At 46.3% G+C, this 25,136-nt stretch overlaps 1 protein-coding gene across 7 annotated transcripts in view; it reads left to right on the top strand.

Annotated features, from left to right (window-relative positions):
• Positions 1 to 16,549, top strand: part of NCAM1 (neural cell adhesion molecule 1) — a 103,211-nt gene extending 86,662 nt beyond the window's left edge. For 3 of the 7 annotated variants that reach the window (XM_032201946.1, XM_032201944.1, XM_032201941.1), the window contains 3 exons: positions 10,700 to 10,907; positions 11,319 to 11,435; positions 16,330 to 16,549. In XM_032201946.1, coding sequence (XP_032057837.1) covers positions 10,700 to 10,907; positions 11,319 to 11,435; positions 16,330 to 16,450 — 446 coding nt within the window. In that variant the 3' untranslated portion in view covers positions 16,451 to 16,549. Of the gene's footprint in view, positions 1 to 2,620; positions 6,951 to 10,699; positions 10,908 to 11,318; positions 11,436 to 13,237; positions 14,021 to 16,329 lie in introns of those variants that run through there. The other 4 variants (XM_032201940.1, XM_032201939.1, XM_032201945.1 and 1 more) reach the window with 2 other exon arrangements.
• Positions 16,550 to 25,136: the final 8,587 nt, after the last annotated feature.

Below are 25,136 nucleotides of genomic sequence, written 5' to 3'. Positions count from 1 at the left end.
GAAGAGCTCTCTGACGCAATGCTTTTCACAATACAGATTTCCCTTCCAAACCTGCTTTGTGCTTGCTTACTGCCCGTTTGTGCATCCAGTTCATCCTTCTTTTATTTATTTCTGCGCAGGTGTAGTAATGTACAATTTAAAAATACAAAACAAAACAAAAAAACACCTTCAAGGATGAAATTACTGGACCACCTGTAAATTGAAGTTCTGATTGCTTTAAGGCAGATGGATGAACTTCAGCTGGACTGAAGCTGATGCATCAGTCACCTGCCTGCGCAGCCCAATTTAAGCACATTCGTGCCAAGATTGGTGCTGACAGTCTGTGCTGAAGGGAGTGATTTGATTTCACTCTGTCCTCTAGAGTCTTAACTCAGTCTCGTGTTTTTCGTAGAACAATCAAAAAGTTTTAATCAGTGTTCACCTTGCACTGAGACTTTAGTCCTAAATATGCCCCTATTCCTGTCCTGTCAGAAGTAAACAGCTGAGAGCTCGTGCAGTTGCATGCCGAAACTCCACTGGATTAAGTCAGATAGTGTTGTTGGACATAAAAAGGAGTGAGCTGGGTGGTTGGGGCTCGAAAATGTTTGTGGCAGGGAAGATAAGGGTAGGGAGAGAGAGGGAAACGGGGCAAAAGGGACTGAGACGTGTGTTGGAAGAATACTCAGTAACTCATTAAGCAACTTACCCTCTGATTCTCATTTTCAGCAGCACTACTACTTACTACTCACATATTTGAAGGACAACTGTGACTAATGTGGCAGGGGAAGGTGGGGAATATTTGGCAAAGTGTGCTTCAGTGGTTTTTCAGACCAGAACAGTCACATGCAGTAGGCTGGAACAGCGAATAGATGGTTCCTTTACACTCTTGTGTATCTCCTCAGGGAAAAGTTACAAGCACTGATAAACATTTTTGTTCTTCCACACTCCTTGGGTGCAGCCAGTGATGCTTTCTGGTGCTGGTATTTTCTCTTAGACTTTGTTATATGCTCCAGTGGGATGCCAAGAGGTACCTGGGACAGCTGGGATGATTTGCACAGGTGTAATAGCAATCTGGGAGAACTCTGTTTCCTTTGCAATATACAGTTCGTGCTGTAGTCTGTGCAATGTGAGGAACAATGAGCACAGTTGTCACTGAGCCCTTTAAATGCAGCAGAAACATGGGCAAGGACTCCTTAAAAGGATGGGAATTTTTTTAGTATCCATTTTGTTTTCATGGGTGTAATTTGTTTGGCCTCTCTGGAATTACGATGTGAAGCACAGGAGGAATCAGGATTTGAGTTTGCTGTTTCCAGTGTCGCGCTTGGAAATGTTGGAAGCACGTTGACAAGCAGTTGTTCTCAGACTGCATCTTGCTGCAGGGTTGACCCAGCAGATGGACGCAGTTGATACGTAGGAAGAATGTGCCTCGGTTCAGGATCAAGTAGAGCACTGTGCAGTGATGTGGGTACTGCTGCCTGTGCTGGAGTGCTGACTGGGTTTCTCTAGCTTTTTTGTCTTCATTCTGTACAGAACTTTGGCTTACATTAGGCCTTTCAAGGTATTTCCAGATCCTTTGGTTCCGAGCTGTTCTCCAAACTAGTCATGTTTGGCACAATACTTGGGGAGGGCAGGGTGGCTTTTTCTGACATGGTCTCTCCGCAAATGAAGGCAGCTGTGCCCAGTTGCACTAGGGAAGAAGCTCTACCTACTACTGTGCTTTAGCATCTCTTATTTTCATAGAGTTTAGCTTGTGTTTTGATTTCCAAAAGAGCTAGATAAGCAAAGCCAGGGCCAAGACCTTTAAAATAGCATTGCTGTGCTTGACAGTAAGAGGCAGATATTTCATGCAGACTAAATGTACGTTTATTGAGTAGAGTCCTTTGTAGGACCATCATCTGTAGAATTTTCACAGCGTTCCTAAAGCGGCTGGAAAGATAAGAGTATTGCTGAAAGGAATAATAATTGCATTACAGTAGTTTGCAGGCAACTAGAAGGCTGAATGGAAGTCAGCCCTGTATTCTTGAGTCCATCTTGCCTCTGAGGCTGTGCTCACCTGGATCTGTTATCCAAATTCTTGGTACAGCGGGCTTTGGGGGAAGAACTTGGACAGGCAGGTGGATGGTCTGCTCCACAAAAGCTTTTGTTTTCTTTATTTGTAAAAGGCAGTGTTGTCCTTTCAAATACCAGCCAGCCATTTTCTTGTGTTGATCACTGAGCCTTCTGTTCCATCATTTTTAATCTCATTTGCTTGCTAACCCCATAAGCCCTGACCCGGACGCTGCTCTGCGGCTTTGGACATTGCTGAGCTTCTGAACCTGACCCTTTTGTCGGTGTGAATGTGCTAATGCTATCCTCTAACCTTTAGCCATTTTAATTTACTAAATTAAATAAACCTTTGATTCTTATGTTTTCTATATTTATGACCTAATTTTTTTTATCTATTTTTCTCTTTCTTTCTTTCTTTCTTTCTTCCTCGTCCTTTCTTCCCTCCCCCCTTTCCCCCTTATTCCTTTCCTATGTCTGTCGTCATACATGTCACCTTGGATCTCACGGGACACATCCACGCTTGCCACATGCACCAAATTTGCTTTTTAAACAACCATATTTTCCCCTCCTGGGAACCATTGTCTGGCACCTGCAGCGACCTTGGGAAGTCCATCAACGTCGTCTTCCTTTGTTTCATTGCTTCTTTCTGCAGTGACTCTGCTTTTGCTCTGTTAGAAACTTAAAATAAAGCAATATTTGCTTGAAAAGGCCTGGGTCCTGCCAAGGTGTGAAAGCAGATAACTTTGTTTCAGAGGATCCTGTCAGTTCAGGAGGAAACAAGAATCTTTAATTTGAAAGAGTTAATAATTTTGTAATGAGGAAAAATGGTCTAAGCCAAGTGTTTTAACAATCTTTTGTTACTTGTAATGAATTTGTCCTTTTTAATGGATGTAAAGGAAGATATTTTTGTTTGCTTGCTTTTTTTTTCTCATAAGAAGGTACAATATTGAAAGCCTTTTAAAAACAAAAAAACCCCCATGCAAACTGATCTTTACTGATCTGTCCACACATCTGGTGCTGATCACCACTGTGTTGTGCAAAACTTCTTTAAAGCCTCACCCACAAATGTAACCTGGCAGACAGAAAAAGGGAAGAAAACTTGCCAGAGGGAATCCTATTGCTGGCCCGTATTTCTCTGCGGGCTTCTGCATGTGGGTTCAAATTGATGGCTGTCGGAAAGTTTTCCTGACGCGGTGGCCTGAATATAAACATCTCGTGGGAATTGCACTGAAGACATTTCTTTCTTTCCCTTTTTGTGTGGTTCAGTCCTTGGGACTTCACTGGCCCCTTGTGAGCAGTGAAATATCTCCTGACCCATAGCGGATCTCTGGGGCATAATACAGCCCAAAAACATACAAGTTTGCAATGGATGCTTGTCTAATGTCTTCTGGTCCTCCACTTACTGTATTACCAACTTCACAGAGAGATCCTTTTTTTTTTTTTTCTTCACCATTTTAACAGGAAGGATTAGCTTGGATCAAGTGACCTGATGATCTAAATGATTATTATTACTGATCCTTAATCATATTCACAGTTAACTGTGCATGTGACGCTATCAGACAGGATTAATCCATGGTGTAAATATGCAGCTTTGTTACCGAGTTCTGTGTATTGCATTTTGTTGAACAAATTTCAGGTGACTTTTTCTTTTTTGCTGTTTTTATTCAAAAAGAACAACACCAACAAAACATCAAAACCCTGTGCCCCTCATGAATTGTCTTTTGTGATGGGAAATCCATTTGGATGTGTTGCTCTTTTAAAAGGGCTTTCTCTCCATCTAGGTCTCTTTCTCTGTACGTGGGCCTGGGGTTGAAAAGAATGAATTGTTGATGGAGGTATTGAGCTGTCTGTATAGAACGTCTCAAATTCTATCAGTTGTCCAGACTGGCATTAATCTTTCTAACAAAGTGCTAAGAGGGACAGAGAACAAACCCCGCCATCAGTCTTGTCTAACTATGCATTTTATGCTCTGCACATAAGACTCCGCTGTGTTTATTCAGACCTTGTTCATGACAATTTGTGAACTTCTTGTCTGTCTAAATTATAAATGAAAACTTTTTTGCAGGCATTGCTCACAAAAGCATGTGGAGTTCTTATTTAAAAAAACAAAACAAAACAAACAAAAAAACCCATACACACAAAAATGCAACGCATTCTTGCCTTCGGTATTCTAGAGTGTAGCAGACTTGTTTGATCTCTTGAGTTTACACCTTAGTGTTACTGAAGTACAGCTCAAGTAATCGTAATTCTAACGACTCATGTGAACTTCCACCTAGCTGAACTTATTAAGCTCATCTGTAGATCTGATGCCAGCCTGTCCTGTGGATTTCTCTATCCACAGACAGGTTACTAGGTGAGGGTAAGCATCCAACTCAGAGTATTAAAATGATCTTGCCCAAACTTGTACTGTTCATAACCATTGGGCGAAGAGAGAGCAGCACCTCCAGAAGCCATTCTTCCTATTCAAGACTTAGGAGATGCGTTACCTTCCCATGGGCTGCTCCCTGTAGTTACTAAGCAAAGCCCAGATCATTAACATGGCTCAAATTATTGGAAATGAATCCCCTACTCAGCTGAAAATACAATTTATACAGAAAATATACAGAAAGAGCTCCCATCCCTGTGTTTGCAAGAATAAGGAGCATAAGAGGTATTTTCACCACTTGTTTATGTGGGTTGTAACGTGTTAGATCCTTGAGAAGTCTGACAGTCAGAACTGGACGAGATTCCAGGTCTTGTTCTTGATGTGAACAAAGTATTAAAAAGCTTGCGGAAAAGCCTATGCTATTTTTGTGGACTTGGAGATGAGACAGAGATTCAGATCTGGACCCAGAAGAGGTTTAAGCATTTGGATTTTCTGCACACATACAGTTTTGCAAGTAAATGTTCTGTGGAATAACTCAAACCTACAGGAAGGCTTTAGAAGAGTGCTTCCGTGTGTGTGATGAACTGCAGAGCTTTGCAGGATCTTATTTGGCCCATGGGACTCCAGCACCTGTACTCCCACTTAGTTAAGTTTCTACATTTTTACAGAGGTGCATTTTTGTACAGAGATGCTTTTTTATTGTATACTTCATTGTTCTGGGCTCCTGCAAACTATTTAGAGATATCAAGAGTCTAAATGTTAATTTGATTAAATACTAAATCATTTTAGCTGTAGGGTGGAATGAATGGTTCTTAAAATATTTGTAGATCAGTGGAATTTAATCAAATGTGCCGATCCCTGAAGCTGAGTAATATGCTCCGTGCTTCCTGCATTTTATAGCAACAGCAAAATTCCTTTACAAAATGCACACAGACAAAGTAGGTTAGCACCAACAACATGAGGTCTGTAAGGATTCTTACATTACTCTTACTGCTAGTCTGTGAAAGATTTGAAATGTCAATTTGTGTCGTGCATTAGAATTTATGAGACCAGAACTAGCGGAGGAGATTTGAAAGTTAATGAAAATCACAAGGTTTTCTTTGCAGCCGAGAAAAGAAACAGTTCTGGGCCCAAGTCAATTGCAGGAAATTAACTTGGCCCAGTTTCATTGTCTGAAATACAAAACCTGAGAATAGAGCAAAAACAAGGCCATTCCTCTGCAGATCTGCCCTTATTCTCCCAATCCCTGTACACAGCCTGGCTGCCTTTCCTCTTGCAGCTATTCTTGATCCCTTGGGCCAGAGGGTCAGAGCAGGATAGACACGATTTGGAGAAGAAAGGAGGGAGATGTCTCCCGATTCAGGGCTCTCCTCTGGGTGTTTAGAGACAAAAGGATTATTTGTAGCTATGATAGAAGGAATCGAATCTTGGAAAACAGAAGTGCTCGGTGTTTTTTATGACCTTATGCAGTGGGTTCCAAACTTGTGGAGCTAGCCAGTCCCCCAGCAGGAAAGACAGTCCCCCAGAAGGAAAGACAGCAGGGCTTGTCTTCGATACAAACTGTTGGTTATATTGTTTTCAGCAGACCTCTGGCAGTTGTATCTAGTACGCAGTGTCTGAAGCTTTGCTTTTTCATGGATGCTTAGAGTCACAAAGAAAATCAGTGGCATAACACAGAACTGATGCTAGGCTTGAACATCTGTATCTGTTGTTCTTCACAGCAGCATGTTTTCTCAATTACATGTAACCTTTGGTGTGGGAAAAGCCTTGCAGGTTATCTAGTTCCATAAAAGCTCCGATACCTGCAGCAGTTTCCAGGCTTTCAGTTTGTAAACCTGGTGGTTTTTGTTCACCTTCCCTTTGCAAGTGTTTTCAATGCCTCTCGAGGAAGCTAATGGAAGCTAGAGAAAAGCAAAATTGAGGCTGCAGATCAAATCATGGAGCCATCACTGGGCCTTGGAGTACAAGTCTGGCAACTTCTCCATTGCACACGTTGCAATTAGCAAGATTAGTCATTATGTGGGGCCTGATGCTTGCAGGGGGGTTGGTTTTGGTTTTGTTGCAGGTTTTTTTTTGCTTGCCTTTTTGTAAAGTAGAGAGTCTGCTGCTGCTACGGATCTTCATGCTTGCCAAGGGCTATCAGAGACGCCATACTCTGCTTCCCAAACATGATTCACAGAAATGCACAAGTATTTCTGTGCACAAACACGCAGACACAAATGGGAGAACCTGCTATTGTCATTGTGCATGGAGCAGCAAGTGTTACTTGGAACAGGAACCATTTTTCATCCATTTTTGCTTTCTCTTACTAATCCTAAATAGCAAGGTGAGTATTCAGACAGCCTGTTCTGCAGTAGTGCTTAATAATCTCCATAACATCTCCGTTTAGTAAGTAAAGCAGATACGTGCAACTGTATTGGTAGAGGAAGACATGGCGTTCTGCTCTCGTGGGGATTTCTGTAAAAATTTCATACATTATTTCTAGCCTGAGCTCATCCACCTTCTGTTGCCAGCTTTTGAAATTTGTTGTATCTTTTCTCAAATAAAGTGCCTTAATGTATGTGCCGTTCTGCTGCATGTAGGTATTTTTAGGGCTACTCTCACCTAGTTCATTCCTGCACATTTCTTTTGTTAAGTTACATTGGCTGAGTTTCTTAAGTCACTCATGTATTTATTTATTTATTTTTTTAATTTCCCTGACTAGCCTTATTCCTCAGCATTGGTAGTGAACAGCAACTATTGATACTCCTGAGTTTTTCCCCATTACTCATACTGATGCCCCAGAGAGTTGTACTTCCATCTCTAGCTCTTTGTGTCCCTGCTTACATATGTGCTGGGTATTGCCAGAAATGAACTGGTAAGAGGCCAGCCCGCCTTTCCTTGGGAATGCCTCAACCTTTTGATCTCCCGTGGCACAGCAAACTCTGACTCCTGTCTGAGGCAGAAGTCAGTTCCATCCTGTTAACATAAAGCAGTTTGCCCAACTCCCATATGATGTGTAAAACCTAAATCACTTGAAAAAAAAAAAAAATACTGCACTGCCTGCTGAGGAAGCAGACGTGGTGGCTGTGATCCAGAGACTAAGGCTGGTTGCCCTGGCTTGGGTTTTCAGTCCTCACCAGTCCAGTGGGTCATGTGCAGTGAGCAATACCATCTGGGCAGAGTAGCAACAAGGCTGTCGATGTGATTTATGCCACAGAAAGTTCCTGACCTAAGAAACTTGTAGTTGATACTGATAGGCCTTAAAAAGCAGGTGCAGAATGGAAGCCAAGAGTAGGAATCTTGTTTGAATGGAATTCCCCAGAAGAGGGTTTCTGTCCCGTGAGAAGATTCGCTCCGTGTCCCTCCAGCAGTGATGGCCTGGGATGAGGTATACCTAGGAGGTGCAGTGAGAAAATATGACTGTGTAGCCCAGGGGTGATGCTTTCCCTTATGCATCTTTAGTAGCATGACACAGAACTCATTCCCGGAAAGATGTTATAGATGAGAAGTTTGACACATCCTTAGTTTTTCCTCCAGGAGCTGCTGAGAACAGGATTGTGTTAACTATTGAATAATCCATGAAAGAATAGTGAATACATTAGAAGACCAAATGTATGTCCCCCTCACTTCCTGCATGTATCACAGGTTCATTCATTCATTTAGTTATGCAGCTCCCTGCAAGGTGCTGGCAGGGGCTGCTCAGTGGCACAGACATTTTGCCAAGCATTGAAAGGACTTGTGATGGAAGTGTCAGCGCTGGGTGCCTCAGAGGGACTTCTAGATATAATAAAATAAATAAATAAATAAATAAAACAACTTTCCTCTTGGAGTCTGGTTTTCTCAGTGTTACAAAGTGAAACAACACTTACCTACCTCATGCTAAGGACATCCCACCTCCTGATTTTAAGGAATAAAAGAGCAGCAAAAGGAATGACCCTCTTTCTGAGAGCCCTGGAAATAATCTCTCCACGTACCAAAGTCAACATCACTTAGCCTCACAGGTCAAGGGATGCTTTGCAGGGCTCTTCAGCAAAGAAGAGATTCCAAGTGGTTGGGGATTGTGGCATCCAGTGGTAAAAATGCATGGGAAATGAAGAGAATCACGTCTTAATTGAAAGAAAAATAACAGGTTCCAAGGACAGTGATGAATGTGCTGATCCTGGTCAGCTGTCTCCACAAACATCAGGGATAAGCTCTGTGACATGCACAGGCCTTTGCTCACTGCAGGAAGTCAAAAACACTTGTCTGAAGGTTAGTACTACATGGGCAACCCTGTGTGTTATCCAGGCATCCTTCAGCACCTCTCAGCTGCTGACATTTTGTCTACTGGAAAAGGCAGAGGAGTTTTTTCAGTCCCACAGCTGAGGAAATGTGGTGGAGGTTGGGTTTTGGCACAGGCAGCTGCTGTGACCAGGACAGTGTCAACAGAGTGACAACTTGCCTGCCTTTGCCATTTGCTTCCCTAGAAGGTTGCTTGGGCTGCTGGTTGTACCTAAGCCAAAATACTGGTGGAGCATTCCCTGGTCGGCTCAGCAGTCTGTGGACTAGACACAGCAGCTTGTGACTTCTCTCTCTCATTTCTGATTCACTTCTGGAAAGCTGGGTCTTACTGGAAGAAGGGGTGTGCCTCCTCCTTTAGCCTGTTGCCGATACCCTGATCCATATCCAGTCATTTATGCTGTCACGTCCTATCAGGAGTGGAGGTAATACAGTAGGACTACACAAAAAACAAGTCAAATGCACAGTAGAAGTCACCTCCCCCTCCTGTAGAGACCAACAGAACCTGAGACCATGCCTCGTGCAGAGCCTGACCGCAGGTAACATCACCCAGCTATTTGAAGCTGCCTGTGATACGGCAGATAACAGTGTCTGTAAGTCCTGAGGCATGTTGGGGGGTGAGATTTGATGCGGGGTTTTAGATTTTTGGCTCAGGAACAGCTCCTCCTTTAGGTACACGTTGGAATATCACTGAGCAAAGGAGGGTATTGGCAGACTGTGAACCACAACCAATTCATAGAGTATGGAGAGTTTCCTTCAGGAAGGACTCAGTTCTTGCTAGGATAGCAGTCCTGTGGGCCAGGTATGCTCAGGCCTCTGTTAACCTTCTGCAGGTCATGTTTTAGCTGGTTAGAGAGAACTGAATAACCAAACAGCTCCTCGAGTGTCCTTTCTTTAATGCTGGTCGGGGGAGCTGCAACCAGGCCGCACCACCGGCAGTGTTAGCGCTGCTTGGCCTGCACAGCACCGTGCCCGGGTGGTGCTTCCTGGCCTGACTCTAGAGGGCTTGCTCCTGCAGCCTTGCAGAATTGCCTTGGCTGTAGTAAATGTGGAGGTTTGCCTTGTACAAGTGTCTCACCTTTGTATTCAAATACCGAAATCGTCGATGATTGTAAGTTTCGGCTAGCGGCATGAGTTTGGGCCAAATTCTCTACTGCAGCGCATGTGAACATGCACATCTTGCATGTGGCTTTTGCTGCTTACTGCCTGGCTGCTGCCTTAAAGAATTGCTTCAGGTTTCAGTGGTACAAATCGTACTCTCACGACCGACCTGCTGAGGAGCCTGCTGGCACCGGGCCCTCTGTGCTCGGAGGCAAGCATGTGCCTCTCACGGGGGCAGGGGAAGTGGATGATGGATCTGGGGTTTAACCTGGAGCTTTCCTCAGGGAGCCACTAGTTCTTCTTGTCAGGGTGATCTACCACCACCAGGTTGTTTCAAGCACCCCACTGAATAAGATAGCAGACTTTCCCAGCCTGTAATTGTTAGAGCAAGGCAAGCAGAAGGGAGAATCTTGGCGAGCCTGGTTCCTCCAGCAATGTCATTTATTTCCTGGAGTGAGTCCCAGCTTTGCTGCATGCCTTGTTCCCATCCCTGAACCCTGAGAGATGCTGATCTGTCCCTGCCAGGGGCCGCTCTTTGCCTCCTTCATGCTGGTGAAAGTTGATCTCAGGCGGCAGAGCTCACGAGTCCCTGTTCACACAGGTGCTTGCTTGGGAACAAAAACACGTGGGGAGACAGGCAGCAGCTTTGCACGACCCCTGTGAAAACGAAGCTTGTGCGCTGCATAGCTGGTTGCACCGGGTTCATTTATGCCATGAAAGGGGCTAGTTGACCTTCAGGCCTCACTGGTGTTTCACAACTTTCTGTGTCCCACCAGTGCACATCAAGCTCCAGAGCCCAGGCTTCGCTTCCAGCTATGACACTGCTCCTTGTTCTGCCTGACTTCCCATGCTTGCAACCTAAGTATTGCCAAATCTGAGCCATAGCTAGCCCCAAGTCACCTTTTTCTAACTACGATGCCTTCTTTTTTTCTCTTTTGGTCTCTAAAGCCAGCACTAGCCCTACATCAGGCCTCGGCACTGCTGCCATTGTAGGCATCCTCATTGTTATCTTTGTGCTGCTCCTGGTGGCTGTGGATGTCACCTGCTACTTCCTGAACAAATGTGGCCTGCTGATGTGCATTGCTGTCAACTTATGTGGCAAATCTGGACCAGGAGCCAAGGGCAAAGACATGGAGGAGGGCAAAGCCGCCTTTTCGTGAGTACTGTTATCACTTCTCTCACTCCTTCTGTTGAGCAATGTGTCGCAGCAGCAACTCTAGAAAAAAACTCCCGTGTTTCAGGGAGTTCTGGCTTTCCCATGTCTTTTGGGAGGGTACTGAAAATAATTGGGGCTGTGCTGTTTCTGCTTTTTATGTTCAGGAAAGGATTCTTTCTCAGTTTTTCTCCCATTCCTTTGAGTAGCTATCAAGTGGCTGACCCATATGCTGGACATCATAGTGGTCTTCTGTACTGTAGCTAATAATTGGAAGGAGGGGTGACAAAAAGAAATGATCTGCTGACCAAGCCAGCCTGTTTCTGTCAGTCACCATTGGTATTTCAAGTATGTCTTTGCAGGAGGATCCCTAATGTGGATGAGAAACATTTTTATGTAATTCCCTCGTTACAGGAAAGATGAGTCCAAGGAGCCTATCGTGGAAGTGCGGACTGAAGAGGAGCGGACCCCCAACCATGACGGGGGAAAACACACAGAGCCCAACGAGACCACCCCACTGACAGAGCCAGAGTATGTTGATAACAGTCCATCTTAGCACAGTATCAGTCCAGTGCCCTTAGTTGCCTTAATCCCTGATCTCTAATGCACACGATTCAGGGCAGGAAGAGAGGAAGACAGGTAAAATCTTCATACTTGATTCCCAACATATTGGTGAGAAAACACTTCCTCTTTTTCCCGATCGACTCCTAGTTCCAGCACTGGAAGGGGAATAAAGCAGCGCTGCTCGAAAGGCTTGTCTCTGCTGGTCCAGTCCAGTGTGTAGATCCAGCACCTTTCGTGGTTTGTTGTAAGGGATCCAGAGCAAAAGTTAGACCTGAGATGGCACTGAATGCTGCCTGAGCTCAGCCCTAGCAATGTCCAATGAGTGTGTGAACACCCCGTGGTGAAAGCAGCCCGCTGTACTGACAGCAGCAGAGTAGCTGTGCTCTGCATGTTGGGGGAGGCATGGTAAGTCTGACTATTCCTTGGGAGGGCTGAAAACTACCTACAAATTTTGGTCATATCAGATTTTGTTCAGGACCTGAATCTGTGAATCCCTGCTAAGAGTTTCGATAAGGTTTAAGTGTTGCCTACTGCCTGCATTAAACTGTTTCCTAAATTGGTGAGGTTCTAGTGCCCTCCAAGTACATGTCCACAACTTCTGGAGTAATAAAAGCAGCAGTTCACTGTAGGAAGCTGCTGAAATGCTTGGTAATGTTTGGGTCAGGTTTGGGATTGATGGAACAAGTTGGGTTTCTTCAGCAGAGTCATCACAGTGGCGGTGTGGTCAGATTCTTCCACCTTCGTTGTCTCACCAACTTGGATTAGGTTAGCAGTGGGGCCCACTGTTCTTACAGCTCTGCTGGAAGTCTGTGTGAGGTGAGAGGAGAAAGGAGGCCATGTCCACAAGAAGTACGGAAATGCAGAAGTGATGCACTGTAGAATAGCTGGGATTTATCTTGTCATGATTTTCTTGCCTTGTCTTACCAGGGTTTTAGCTCAGTTTGCTTCCTCTGCAAAGGTTTTCTCTTAGTTAGTAAGCCTGTGGTGGAGGCACACTGCCTTCTCATGCAGTAAGAGTTCTTGTTTGTGTTTTCCAGCCTCATCTGTGTACTTCTCACACCAATCAGTGCTATAGCACGGCTGCTGCAGTGTAGTTAGTCAGACGTTGTCCTGAAGCAGACTTTATTCCATCTAGAACAATAGGCAGACACAAATCTGCTCTGAAGGGCAGAAAACATGGTCCCAAAGTTACGTGTGTGTATATATTAGGTGTGTGTATGAGAAAATATTCCATGCTGTGTGATGGAGATCTGAAACTTCTTGGCAAATGGATATGGCCAAGACAAGGGAGAGAATTCAGGGGTCCTATGCCAGGACATTGTTGCATGGTTACAGCTGGCACCGGGCTGCAAGCTTGGGGAATTTGTAGAAAGCTTCCTTGTAAGGTTAGGTGTAAGAGGATGAGAGGGAAGTTAAGCTAAAAGAGAAGATTCTCTGCAAGTCGATGGGGTTACATTGACTAAGACTTGAACCAAAATCTGCGTGAACAAGCCATTCCTGAAGGTTGTGTCCTCTCTGCTCTTCCTTCTCTTCCTAGTTGTCCTTCAGTCATCCCTGCCAGCCCTTGCTACCCTTTGCACATTTGACCTCTGACAAGTTTCTCCTTCTCGGCCTCCATGTTGTGTTTGTGTCGTAACCACATGCCATGCTGCTGCTGCTGCCGTGCCACCCACCTGCCTCCTCATGCTTACGCTCTGCTTCCCTTCCCCTTGCTGTCGTTTATGGGCTTCATTGTCTCTATTTCTCTTCTACTCCTGTCCTCTTCACAGGCACACCGCCGATACCGCAGCTACCGTTGAGGACATGCTGCCTTCTGTAACTACGGGCACCACTAACTCTGACACTATCACTGAAACTTTTGCCACAGCCCAGAACAGCCCCACCAGTGAGACCACCACACTGACCTCCAGTATTGCCATGCCAGCCGCGGCCATTCCCGACTCCAACTCCATGTCGCCTGGCCAGGCTACTCCAGCCAAAGGGGGAGCCGCCTCAGTCTCTTCACCACCGCCCTCCTCTACCCCCAAAGTGGCCCCCCTTGTCGATCTCAGCGACACCCCGAGCTCTACTCCGGCTGCTAATAATTTGTCTTCAAGTGTCCTGTCCAACCAAGGCGCGGTGCTCAGCCCCAGCACTGTCGCTAACGTGGCCGAGACCTCCAAAGCGGCAGCTGGTAACAAGGCAGCTGCCCCAAGCCCTGCAAACCTCACTAGCCCTTCAGCTCCGTCAGAGCCCAAGCAGGAGGTCTCAAGCACCAAGAGCCCCGAGAAGGAAACTGTGCAGCCCAGCACAGTGAAGAGCCCAACAGAGACAACCAAGAACCCAAGCAATGTGAAGAGCGAGGCTGCTTCAGGCAGCACCACAAACCCTTCCCAGAATGAGGACTTTAAAATGGACGAAGGGACCTTCAAGACACCAGACATTGATCTTGCAAAGGATGTTTTTGCAGCTCTTGGCACTTCTACTCCTGCCAGTGTGACTAGCGGGCAAGCTCGCGAGCTCGCTTCTTCCACTGCAGACAGCTCTGTACCTGCTGCACCTGCAAAGACCGAGTATGGCTGCCTTTAATCTTCTGTTGGTTGTGTGCTGTCTCTCTTGTACACTGGTGCTTGTGCTGTGTTCTTGTTGGGTGTTCTCTGAACTAATCTCATTCTTTCCATAGCAAACTAACTCACCAGTGCACCAACTAAGCAGGGCTTGGCTTTAAAGGTCCAGGAGGAAAGCAGGAATAGGCTGTGCCAGGGCAGCAGAGAAAAGACAAACCCAGGAATTTATCATAAACGTGTGATTCTTTATACTTTTCTGCAGTTTTATCTATCATAGATTATTCTTTTGTGAAAGAGATTGGAAACAGTTTGGTTTGGTGCAAAGGAAGCACTGTCCTCAGAGGCTGTGAGTTCCTGCAGCCACCCAAATTCCACTTCCTAACAGATCAGCAGAACCATTCAGAATTGACATCAGTGGAAGGCAGGGCAGAAGGTGGTGCTGTGTGAAACTTAATTGTGATACCTCTGGGTTGGTGCTTGAAGGGACAGGGTAAGGCAGAGGGGTAAGGCAAAGTGATCCTGTCTGAGAGAAGGGGAGCACTCACAGCTGGGTCAGGAGAACTGGGTGGTGTCTTTGTTGTCCTGGTTCATCAGAAATGAGTCTCCATCCACCATTCTTGGTCACCTTTTTACCCAGCTGGCTCATTCAGAGAGCACCAGCATGCCCCAAGGCAGGACAGCCATACAAGTCCTTCGGAGCCTTACTCCCTCTGGCCAGCATGCACTTTTCTCAGCTGAGATGAGTCTGCACCTGGTGTTTGGCAGGAAACACCGTAACTGGAGAGTGAAAGCCTGAAGTCCTCAGCATGAACTGGGGCCAGGGTCCTCAGCTGTTAGGCAGATGGTGGACAAGAGCGCTCTTGGTGTGCCACTTTGGGCAGTGGTACTGACAGAGCCGTTAGAGCAGAAGCTTGGAAAATGCTGATTGAATGAGCCTCTGTAGGACACGAGCACTGAAGTTCCTTGTTCCTTTGGGCTTCCTGTATGGACTCCACATGCTGACAAAGGCAGAATCAAATAGAAGGAGCACCTCCTCTTTCCGGCCTGAGCAGGGGCAGTGCTTTGTAGCTAGAAAGTCCTGAACAGGCAGCTGAGGTTTGGTCTGGGAGAAGCTCCCAGAAGGCAGAGTCCACACCACATCTTGGGCTTTTGGAAGGGAAGGCGTGTTGGTGACACGGGGCCCTACACTGTCTCAGCCAGATTGCTGCCAGGATTTAAGCAGCTGCTCTTGAGCCGGGTTTGCAGCTCGCACGGATACCTCTAAGCTGTGCTGCAGCAACCACAGGGACCACATGTCCTAAGTGACAGGTTTGGTTAGAACTTCTTCCACCCTCATCTCTCCAGGAAAATTGCCTCATTCTGAAAGCTTTGCATTTCATCCAAAATAAGGTATGGGCCTGGGTTATCTTGCTTTGACACTGTGGTTACCATGGTGCTCACACTTCCAGAAGAGAAGTCAGGCAGCCATCGTAGAGCCAAGAGTTAGGCTTTTTTGCAGAGCAGAGTGAAAACCCCTGCTGTTTTACTCTTACTCATCCTAAGGCCCTGGTCTCCGTATCTCCCGTGCTGTGCTCCTGTTCTCTCCTAAATCAGAGAGATGTCTGGTGCCTCCCCAGATGCCCTTGGGCTGCAGGGAGCCAGGCAGCTTGGTGGGCACAGAGAGACCTCTTCAGTTCCCTGCAGGTAAAAGCTACTGCCCTGTCCTGCTGGGTGCCACAGAGACATGGCGCTTCGGACTCTGAAGGGAGTGTTGGACAAGCAGGTGTCTCTCATTGTTCAGTCAAGAGCCAAGGGCAGGCTGATGAATCTGAACTGCAGCCTGTGAAGCTCTTGACCTTCCGTATGCTTGCAAAAAGGCATCTGACAGAATCCACTTGTGTTTCCTTTCCTTCTGCATCCTGTGAAATTCTGAGAATGAGCTCCTGCAGAAAAAGAGATTTGCTGCTCGAGGGGCAGTCTGTTCCAACAGGACATTTGGGTGACGTAATTAGCGATGGTAAAAATCCAATTATTTTGCAATTGTGTGAAGGTTTCCTGTTCATTCCTGCGGCATTTCACACTGCAGCACGCCTTGTGCTTGTGCTGCAGCCTAAGGCCAGATCCTGCTTGTGTGTTAACTCAGGAGGGAAATCCTAGAGCTAAATGCTGGTGGGGAGTGGGGGGGGGCTGGGAGGTGAGTTTGGTTTTATTTATCTTTGCATCTGTCAAGGTGCTATGTTTGAATATTTCCAGAAACATATTCTTATCGCTAATTCACCATAGATGGTCAATATTTTTCTGTCTCTAAACTGCCATTTTGGTGATTTCTTCCTCAGGAAAACCCCAGTAGAAGACAAATCTGAAGTGCAAGCAACGGAAACTAAGACACCTCCAGCAGAAGTCAAGACGGTCCCAAATGAAGCCACACAAACAAATGAAAATGAGAGCAAAGCATGATCAGCGACAGATGAAAAAATGACAGAACAACTTCACCCAAGCATTTAAAACACGAAACACAACACACATCTCATTCCTCTAGTGTCTGTTGCCTTTTTTTTAAAAAAATACAAAACAAAACAGAAAATGCATAAACGGGGGGGGGGTTCTCTCTTTTTCTTTTTTTTTTTATTTTTTTCTTTTTTTTAAAAAGATTTTTAGAAAGGTTCTATTTGTTGTGCACTTGCTTTTAAAAAGTAAAACATTTTAAAAACAGGGTTAAACCCACAACCAAACCAGGGCTTAGCTGACCCTGCTTATTCAAATAAGCAAAACTGCAAATACCAGTTAAAACATCGTTGAGGAGCTCAAAATCAACTAGTCTTAGGCAAAGGAAAAAAAAAAAAAAAAAGAAAGAAAAAAAGACCCTGTTCTTTCCTTGGTTAGTATACTAGATATAACCACTGTACTGCTTGACTACTTGGTACAGATGGTCCTTAATGAACAAAGTCCACAATTTATTTTTATACTTTTCAGTCGAGTTTGAAATATGTAAAGCCTCATAAATAAGTTATAATTTCTGTTCACCTTGTATTTGTTCAGTATGCAAAGTGTCTTGAGCTCTTTGTGGCTGAATTCTGTTCTCCACATTAGACATTTATTTGGGGGGTTATTTTTTTTTAGGAAGAATGCCAAAATTGCAGCTTCGGGGGATATATTTCAATTTGCAGTATTCAGACTCTACATTTCTTTAAATTTTATGTTAATTTTTGCCAACTTTTGTTCTTTCCAGTGTTTACAATTGACAAATATTTTTTTAACTTTTGTTGTGTTTAAATGTATGTGTAAAATAGCTGCCTTTTTTTTTTTTTTTAAGTGAATCCAGTCTATAGATACTAGGTTAGCAGCATGCTTGCTTTGCAAAGGGAGACATTTTTAAATATCGATGTTTACAGTAGTTTCCCCTTTATCTTTTTTAATTATTATAATAATTATAATTATTATTATTATTTCTTACTGGAGTAAGAAAAAGAGTAATGCTGGTCTTTGGTTTGTTTTTTTGGGGGGTGGGGGGTGGGGATATTCCAACCACTTGTCACCAACCGAGGTCTGTACCCAGCAATCCACATAAACACACGCTTAGCTTGGAATGAGAGAGTTGCTGGCGAGAGTCCTTATATGCTTAAATTTATTAAGAGTGTAAGTCCCTTGCTGGACCTGGGCCTGACTGCATAAGAAAAATATCATCTCTGCTTTTTTAGGACATTCTCCCTTTTCCTTCATGGAACCCTCCCAGAGCTTTGAGAGGCAGAAGAGAGATTGTACAGTTAGGGCTGGGCTGGTCTTATCTCAGATGTTCGATGACGTCAATTTCTCCTTTATACGGCAGTAAACGCCATTTCCTTTGACCCCAGAAAGCTGATTTAAAAGCAATGACTTTCTGCACTTAGAGAAAAATGAAGTTTGCTTTTGAGGAGTGGTAACACTAAAAAAAAAAAGGAACGTCCTTCTCTCGTGGATGAAGTTCCTGAGCACAGGGATGCTTGGCAGTGTGCAAGCCCCCTCCTGCACGGCACGTCTGTCCGTGGGTGCTCTGCAGAAACAAAATCAGCGCTTGGAAAGCGGTGCCAAGGCTCCCCTTGATTCCCTGGTCTTTGGATCATGTCTTTAAGTCAAAAAAGGGGCTGATGCAGCATCACTGTGCAGGGGGGAGCAGTGGGAGTTAGCATTGGGAGTCACGGAGTAATACCAAGATTTGGGGGTGAGAAGACGCTTGAGGAGAAGGAAAGAAGAGCAGAGGTGTACAGGGGTAGACCAGCCCGTTGTATAGAGCTGTTCCTTCTCTGGGGGTTTTGTTGTTTATTTTTTCCTTTATTTCTTTTTTTTTTTTTCTTTTTTTTTTTCTTTTCCTTTTTATTTTTTTTTAATTCTACTTTAGATCTGCAAGCTTGTGCACTGTGGGTGCGTGACTATTTTAGTGTGAAACGTGTTTTTTGTCATAGTATTGAAAATTTAAAAAAAAAAAAAAAGCTTCAACATAGTTTGAATGTGGAAGGTGTAGCAGATAGATCAGATTTGAAGAATTTATTCAGGAAAAAAAAAAAAAAGAGAACAACTCTAACAAGGAACAGAAGCCTTTCAATGAAAAGCAAAACCTAGCAGGCTATGGCATCCATTCTGATGTGCGAAGGTGACAAACAGAAGGATGATGGGGGGCAGAGGGACTGCTGTTTGGCTCAGCTACATTGAGCCACTCTCGTTGATGTTATCTTCTACGTACGCAGTCTTCTCCAGTGGCATCGCAGATTTTCAAACTGAAAATGATGGTTTTGTCATTTGCTAAGTGTGGGGTTTTTTGCGTTTTTTCCTCAGCTCCTGGGGATGGAAATGGAGGATGACTGGATACGCAGGCACAGACACGCATGCAATACCCATCCCGAGCAGGACATCAGGGCAGGATAGGTCCTCACTTCAAAGCCTTGTGGCAGATTTGGCCCTTGCTTGACCCAGGACAGCAGTGGCAGTGTAAGTAAGGCAAAATTTTGTCCGTGGACCCTGGGGCTTTTTCTTTTCTAAGAAGTCACTCCGTGAAATACACGATGAAAACTCACCATGGTCTACAGCTGGGGAGAGTCCTTGGGGCAGCGGAGGACTGAGTGGTGGCAGGCAATACAATACGTACCTCTGTTCCTTGGGATGGCCACAACAGCTTGTTCCTCATTTCCGTGACGTTTTTGACTGCTGTTGTCCTCTTTACGTTATACCTCATAAGTTATGTCCCGTTGAGAGCTGAGCAGCCCATAGGGAACAAATGCTAATGACCAGAAATGTGTCCGGGGACACTGGTCAGCGCCTGCCGGGTGAAATTTGTGACTCTCACCTTGGGCTGGCGTTTCTCTCGTAGCAGGTAACCAGCTGAGGGCCCGATCCACCACCCAGCCACGTCTTTAGAAATGACCCCGCTGGCTGCGGTGGGTTTGTGTGGCCCGATGGAGTGAGCATCATCCCAAGGCAGGAGTCACCCTGTGGTGCCTGAGCCCTGGCTCTGTCCTCTTGCTGTTAATGCTCTCATGACACCACCCGACACCCAGTGCTTGTAGGTTCATTCTGAGGACTGTTTTTATACTTGCCCTTAATGCAGAATTTGTTTTAATTTAGAAGTATCCCGCTCCGGAGATAGCTTAGGCTTCATTGGTTTTATTTCACCTTTTGAAGAGGGACCAACCTGATGCCGTTTGCGCTGTATATGTTTATATATGTATCCATGCCATACATATATATATCTATATGGCACCTCAGACTGATCAGCTTCTAGTTGTGGAGTGATTGCATTTCATGCTGCACCATACGTAAAGATGATGAGATAATAGTGCATCCAGTTGTTCAGCTTTTAGAGTGGAGTTTTATTTTCACACTTTTCTATGGAGCCTTCAAACCCCAGATTTTCACACTAGGCTGTTTTGATAGTTGTTCTCAGACCCTCCATTGACATCCTTACCCAGCATTCCCTACTTTTGGGGGCCTTCTATCTTGTTAAAAAAACGAAAAAACAAAAAATCTTTTTACCGAGTGAAACATCGATTCCACCTTTATTCCCATTCTCACTGGTGTAAATACTGATACTAACTGAGGATTTTGACTTTGCATTCTGTCAGAATACTGTGTTCAAATAAAAGTTACAAAAAAAAAAAAAAAAAAAAAAAGCTCACGCCTACAGTCTGCACTTCTTCAGATGCTCTCTGCTAGGTCCTGCGTACAAACATGGATTCCCTGGGCTGTATTTGCATGTGATTTTATCTCCTGGTGTATTTCTGAAGTTTGAGCCTCTGTCGCACCTCGAGTTCTGGCCTCGAGATCACTGACACACAAATGCTGTTTGATGCCTGCTGTGGAGCTGAGTCAGGCGGGTTTCCCATAAAAACATTGCTCTGTTCACTGGCTGCGGGTGGTGTGTGTGTGTGTGTTCAGAAGTGTTTGCTCTAAAAGTGGCATTAACACATCCCAAATCATGGCCCTGGCCTGGGCTAATGTTGGACTGACATAACCAAACTCAATTCTGTCCTAAGCACCCAGCTCCCAGGAGACGTGGACTGGGAAATGAGAACTCTGGAACCTGGCAGTACCTGGCTGCCAGAATTGCTCACACACACACAAAAAAAAAAAAAAAAAAAAAAAAAAAAAAAAAAAAAAAAAAAAAAATGTGGGAAGTGTGTTGAGATAAAGCATCATTATCCCAGGAGAACGGCTTTGTCTTTTCTGCTTCTTTGCCAGCACTCCTCTCTATTCCTGAACGCAGCTTGCGATGTGTTGTGCAGTCAGTGTTCGAGCAAAGCTGCTGTGACTGGCCCCGTATGTGCCTGGTGCTGCTGCTTTAGAAAAGGCTGTCCCGGTCTCCTCTTGGAAAATGACAGCAGGCTGAAACAGTCAAAATCGATTTTAACTTGTAACATGGCTTCTATAGGAAAATCACATCTTCGGGCTCTGAATGCATCCGAGTCTGGGGGCTGAATCCTAGCCCGAGGCCACACAGATCCAATCCCTTTATTGCCTTCATTTCCAAATGAATGCAGCTGAACAAAAGATTCGTGCATACGCAGTGCTTCGGGGTGCATCGCTGGCATCATTTTCTTCTAAAACATTTTCTCGGTTCCTCCTTGCAAGGCAAATGTCAGAGCAGGTCTGCTAATGAGGGATCACAGTTTCCCACCCCTGCCCCACCATTGGTCTGGAAGCCCCTCTGGAAGCTTTAATCCACCAGGAACTGGGAAATGTTTTTGTTGCTGATGTAACTGATAAAGCCCAGAGCAAACACCATCTCCATTCAAAAGCCTGAAACCTGCAGAGTCCAAACTCCTGGATAAAGAAATTTGCTGGGAAAGATGTTCAAGTAGATTCAGGTCTTTCACTGTGCAGGGTCCACGTCCCTTAAATAACAGTACCAACAAGTACAATTACTGTTATCAGCACCGTGAGATCCTGCAGGAACACAGCCACGTCTCTCGTTTCTGTATAATGGTTACCAAAAAGCAATTGGAGTGGACCAGAACACTGCATGAGACGAAATCTGGACAGAAGTAAACAAATCAGAGCTCATTGAGAATTACAGGGAGTAATTACATAGAAAGTCCAAGAGGTACTACCAGTGGCAGTAATTCTCTCCAATGGTTAAAGGCAGGGAGGCTGGGCTGAGAGCAGGGCAGGACAACAGCCGGGCTGAAAGCGAGCAGCAGCTCGGCCCCTTCAATATCATTGTCATGGGGCAACATTCACATCCTCGTGGTACTCAGAATATTCAGCCAGGAACAAACACGGTGCTGGACTCCAACCAAAGCACAAAGGAGGACACGGGTGGCAGAAAGTGCATCAGTGTGGGCAAAGAATAAAAAGTACAAGCACAATCATCCTAACGGAAATATTAATCAGTGTGAAAATGGCTCTTTTCCAGCAAAGTGGAAATTTCCACCTGAAAATTAAGTCCACGCTGCCTGATACAGATACAGATACAGATACAGATTTATGAGTAGATTTGCAAATGCTTCCAGGACGTCATTTTAAATGCTTCTGCACAGAGCTGTATGGCAACATGACCGCCCTGGCACCATTTCCATGAAGGCAGCTCTGTGCCCTGCATGTCACCAGGTAAATTCTCCCTGTTAGCTGCAAAGTGGCAGGAAAATCCTGCACCTGGTACGGCTGCACTGAGCTGAGACAGGGAGCATGCGCCACAGCCACACTCACCAGGAGGGATTAAGCAGATCTGCTTACAGCGGAGGTGTTGCCTTCTTCATAAGCTGAACGGCACAGATGACCCAAGATTTTCATTTCATTTGCTGTAATGAACTCTCTGCCTGGCTGATAAATGAATCCCAACTCTACCTTCCGCAGCCGTGTTATTAGCTTTGTTCTGCCCACAAGAGGCTCACGTCCTCCAGCTCTCTCCTCGGGGTTCCCTGGCTGTTGGGTGCAGCTGGTGGGCACGGCGCTGTGCAGGGGCACTGGCACGGCAGGGACCCCGCAGCAGAACAGCACCACGGCTGCCCTGGGAGTTACTCTACAGGAGCATTTGAAGGGCATGGGGAGCGAGCAGCAGCTCTCTGTGCAGCACTAGCAAATTGCTCTCTTCTGTAGCCCTCCCGCTGAGTCTGATGAGCAGGAGGAATAAACAATGGATGTGACAGCAGAATGAACGGCAGCTTCTTGCATGGGAAGAGAATGGGAAGCTGAATGGGAGGGGCAGAAGTAAAGGTTATTTTCATGCAGGTGATGTGAGATGTCACAGCTTTAATCCGAAAGGCTTTGGATCAGGGCCGCTGACCCGGGGGGTCAGGAGAGGAGAGCAGAGGAGAGTGCAAAGCTGGCAGCAGAGCGCAGGGGTGACTGGACTGCAGAAGCCAGTGACAGCCTGCAGGAACAGCGCCTGCCCATCTCCCACCCGTCTTCAGGGGTGCATCCGCAAATTCTCAGTGCTCAGAAACCCTCCGAAGGGCCCCCCTTCCCTCCCTCTGTCTTGTGGTGCTGTTGCAGGAGAGGCAGAACCCAATGCCTCCCTCTCCATCAGCACACAGGCTCACTGCTGCTGCTTGCATGCAGCACCCAGGGGACAGGAGAGAGAGGCAAGCAGGGAAGCCTGCCTCACATCTGCCTGCTGCAACCCAGCACTTCCAAAACAGACTTAATGAACCAACAAGCCCAGCTCTTTGTTTTGCCTGTGGCTTATTTATAACATTTTTTATTCTCTTAGACCTTAGGGGTGGCTTTATTCCCCTGATTTCCTAGGATAACGAATACAAGCTAGACTGCTGAGCATCTCAGCAATATAGCTATTGCCTCCTGGGTATTTTTAATTGGACACCAAAGACACTGGATTTGAAACAGCTTCATTAGTGAACCAAGCCCCGCCTCTGGGATGGAGGTTTGCATGAGCAGAGCTGCCTTGTAGCGAGAGGAGAGAAGGAAGCATATTTATTAAATGTGCATGAAAGGCAACTCCTGGCAGCCCCTGGGGCCAGGGGCTTGCAGGGATGGTGCAGCTCAGCGCCCTGTGGGCACGGACAGCCCAGGAGCGCATTTCTCCTCCCAGCGGTGTGGTGGGGCACTGACCAGGAGGGTGAACGTGCCCGAGATTTGTAACCCCACGGAGAGATTTCTAATTTCACGCCCAGCAGACACTGCAGTGGCCTGTCCTTGGTATTCCATGTCTTAGGCAACGCTGCCGCTTTCAGGAGACTCGCCAGAACACCTCCCTCTTCTTTTCTCACTTTCCTCTCCTGAGATGGCTGCGTTATCATGTCTGGGATTAAAACACCCTAGGGCAGCGGGGACTCAGTGATGCTCTAAGACTGATGTCTTCCAGTAACTGCAACCTTCAACCTTCTGGCTTTAATAATGTGTCTCCAGAGCATGGTGACAGGGCCCTGTCGGGCTGTTGGAGCCACACAAGCTCCTGTGTGTGACCTGATGGGGACGTGCTTTGGGTGAAGTGCCATGCAGGAGGACCTGGATGCAGTGAGTGCTCTGAACGTCTCATCTGATGTGTCCCAGCAGGGCCACATGGTGTAAAGGAGGGCTGGGCAGCTCCTGAGAGCTGCTCCTCGCCGTGTGTGCTGCCAGAGATCAGCCAGTCCCCGCATCACCTTTTCTGTATCTTCATCACCCAGAGGGCTCCAGCATCCTCAGCACAGCTGGAGGAGCAGCTGGGGTCTGGCTGCACACGCACTGGTGGGTGCATGGAGGCTGATTCGGGGACTCGGGAGACAAAGCAGAGGAAGGTCTGAAATGACAGCTCCGGGAGAGCTGCCCAGATGTGTTTGTGCTGGAGGATGGTGCCATCCTCTGGCTGTCTCGCTGCTGGCAGGCTGTGTGTCCTGCCCGAGAATGGAGCCCCCAGGCCCTGCAAACCCGGGGCCTGACCCTCCCAGGGACAGAAAGCAGTCGCTCTACCCCTGTCTTTGCAGGGTATCTTTAAAAAAACACCAGAGCATAAAGGGCTCAAGGATATTGCTGTGGATGAGCACGCACATTTCCTAAACCGGGCCCCCTCTCCCTGTGGCTGGTTCTCCTAATCCATGCTTCAGATCACTTTTATTTTGACCCAAGAAACCCCTTTTCACTATTTATTTATTTATTTATTGTTTTCTTTTTGGGCAGGCTACACGACCTGAAATGCTCCTTGGAGAAAAGAAGGGCTTGTACTGCTGCTGCTGCTCTCCCTCTCAGCAGGATGGACAGCCTGCCAGCAGGATGGACAGATTGCTAGCAGGACAGACAGCCTGCCAGCAGGACTGACAGACTGCTAGTAGGACAAACAGACTGCTAGCAGGACAGCCTGTCTGTGGGACGGACAGCCTGCCAGCTCTGCCAAAGCAGCCTCAGTGGGTGTCTGACAGAGCAGCAGCAGCAGGAGACCTCAGTCTAGAGGGAATGGCAGCAAGTTGTGCCAGGGGAGGTTAAGGATGGAAATGGGGAGACGTTTCTTCTCAGGAAGAGCAGTCAGGCATCGGGACGGGTTGCGCAGGGAGGTGGTGGAGTCACCGTCCCTGGGGGTGTTCAAGGAAAGGGGGACGTGGTGCTTGGGGACATGGCTCAGTGGTGACATGGGTAGTAGGGGGTGGTTGGACCAGCTGACCTTGAAGGTCTTTTCCAACCCTAATAACTCCGTGACTCTGTGTGGCAACCAAGCCCGGGCCGCGGGGCTGTGAACCCCGCA

The sequence above is a fragment of the Aythya fuligula genome, chromosome 22 (assembly GCF_009819795.1).
Source record: "Aythya fuligula isolate bAytFul2 chromosome 22, bAytFul2.pri, whole genome shotgun sequence".
Classification (NCBI taxonomy): Eukaryota; Metazoa; Chordata; class Aves; order Anseriformes; family Anatidae; genus Aythya; species Aythya fuligula.
Note: the sequence above shows the minus strand (reverse complement) of the source record. Positions and strands in the feature narration are given on the sequence as shown.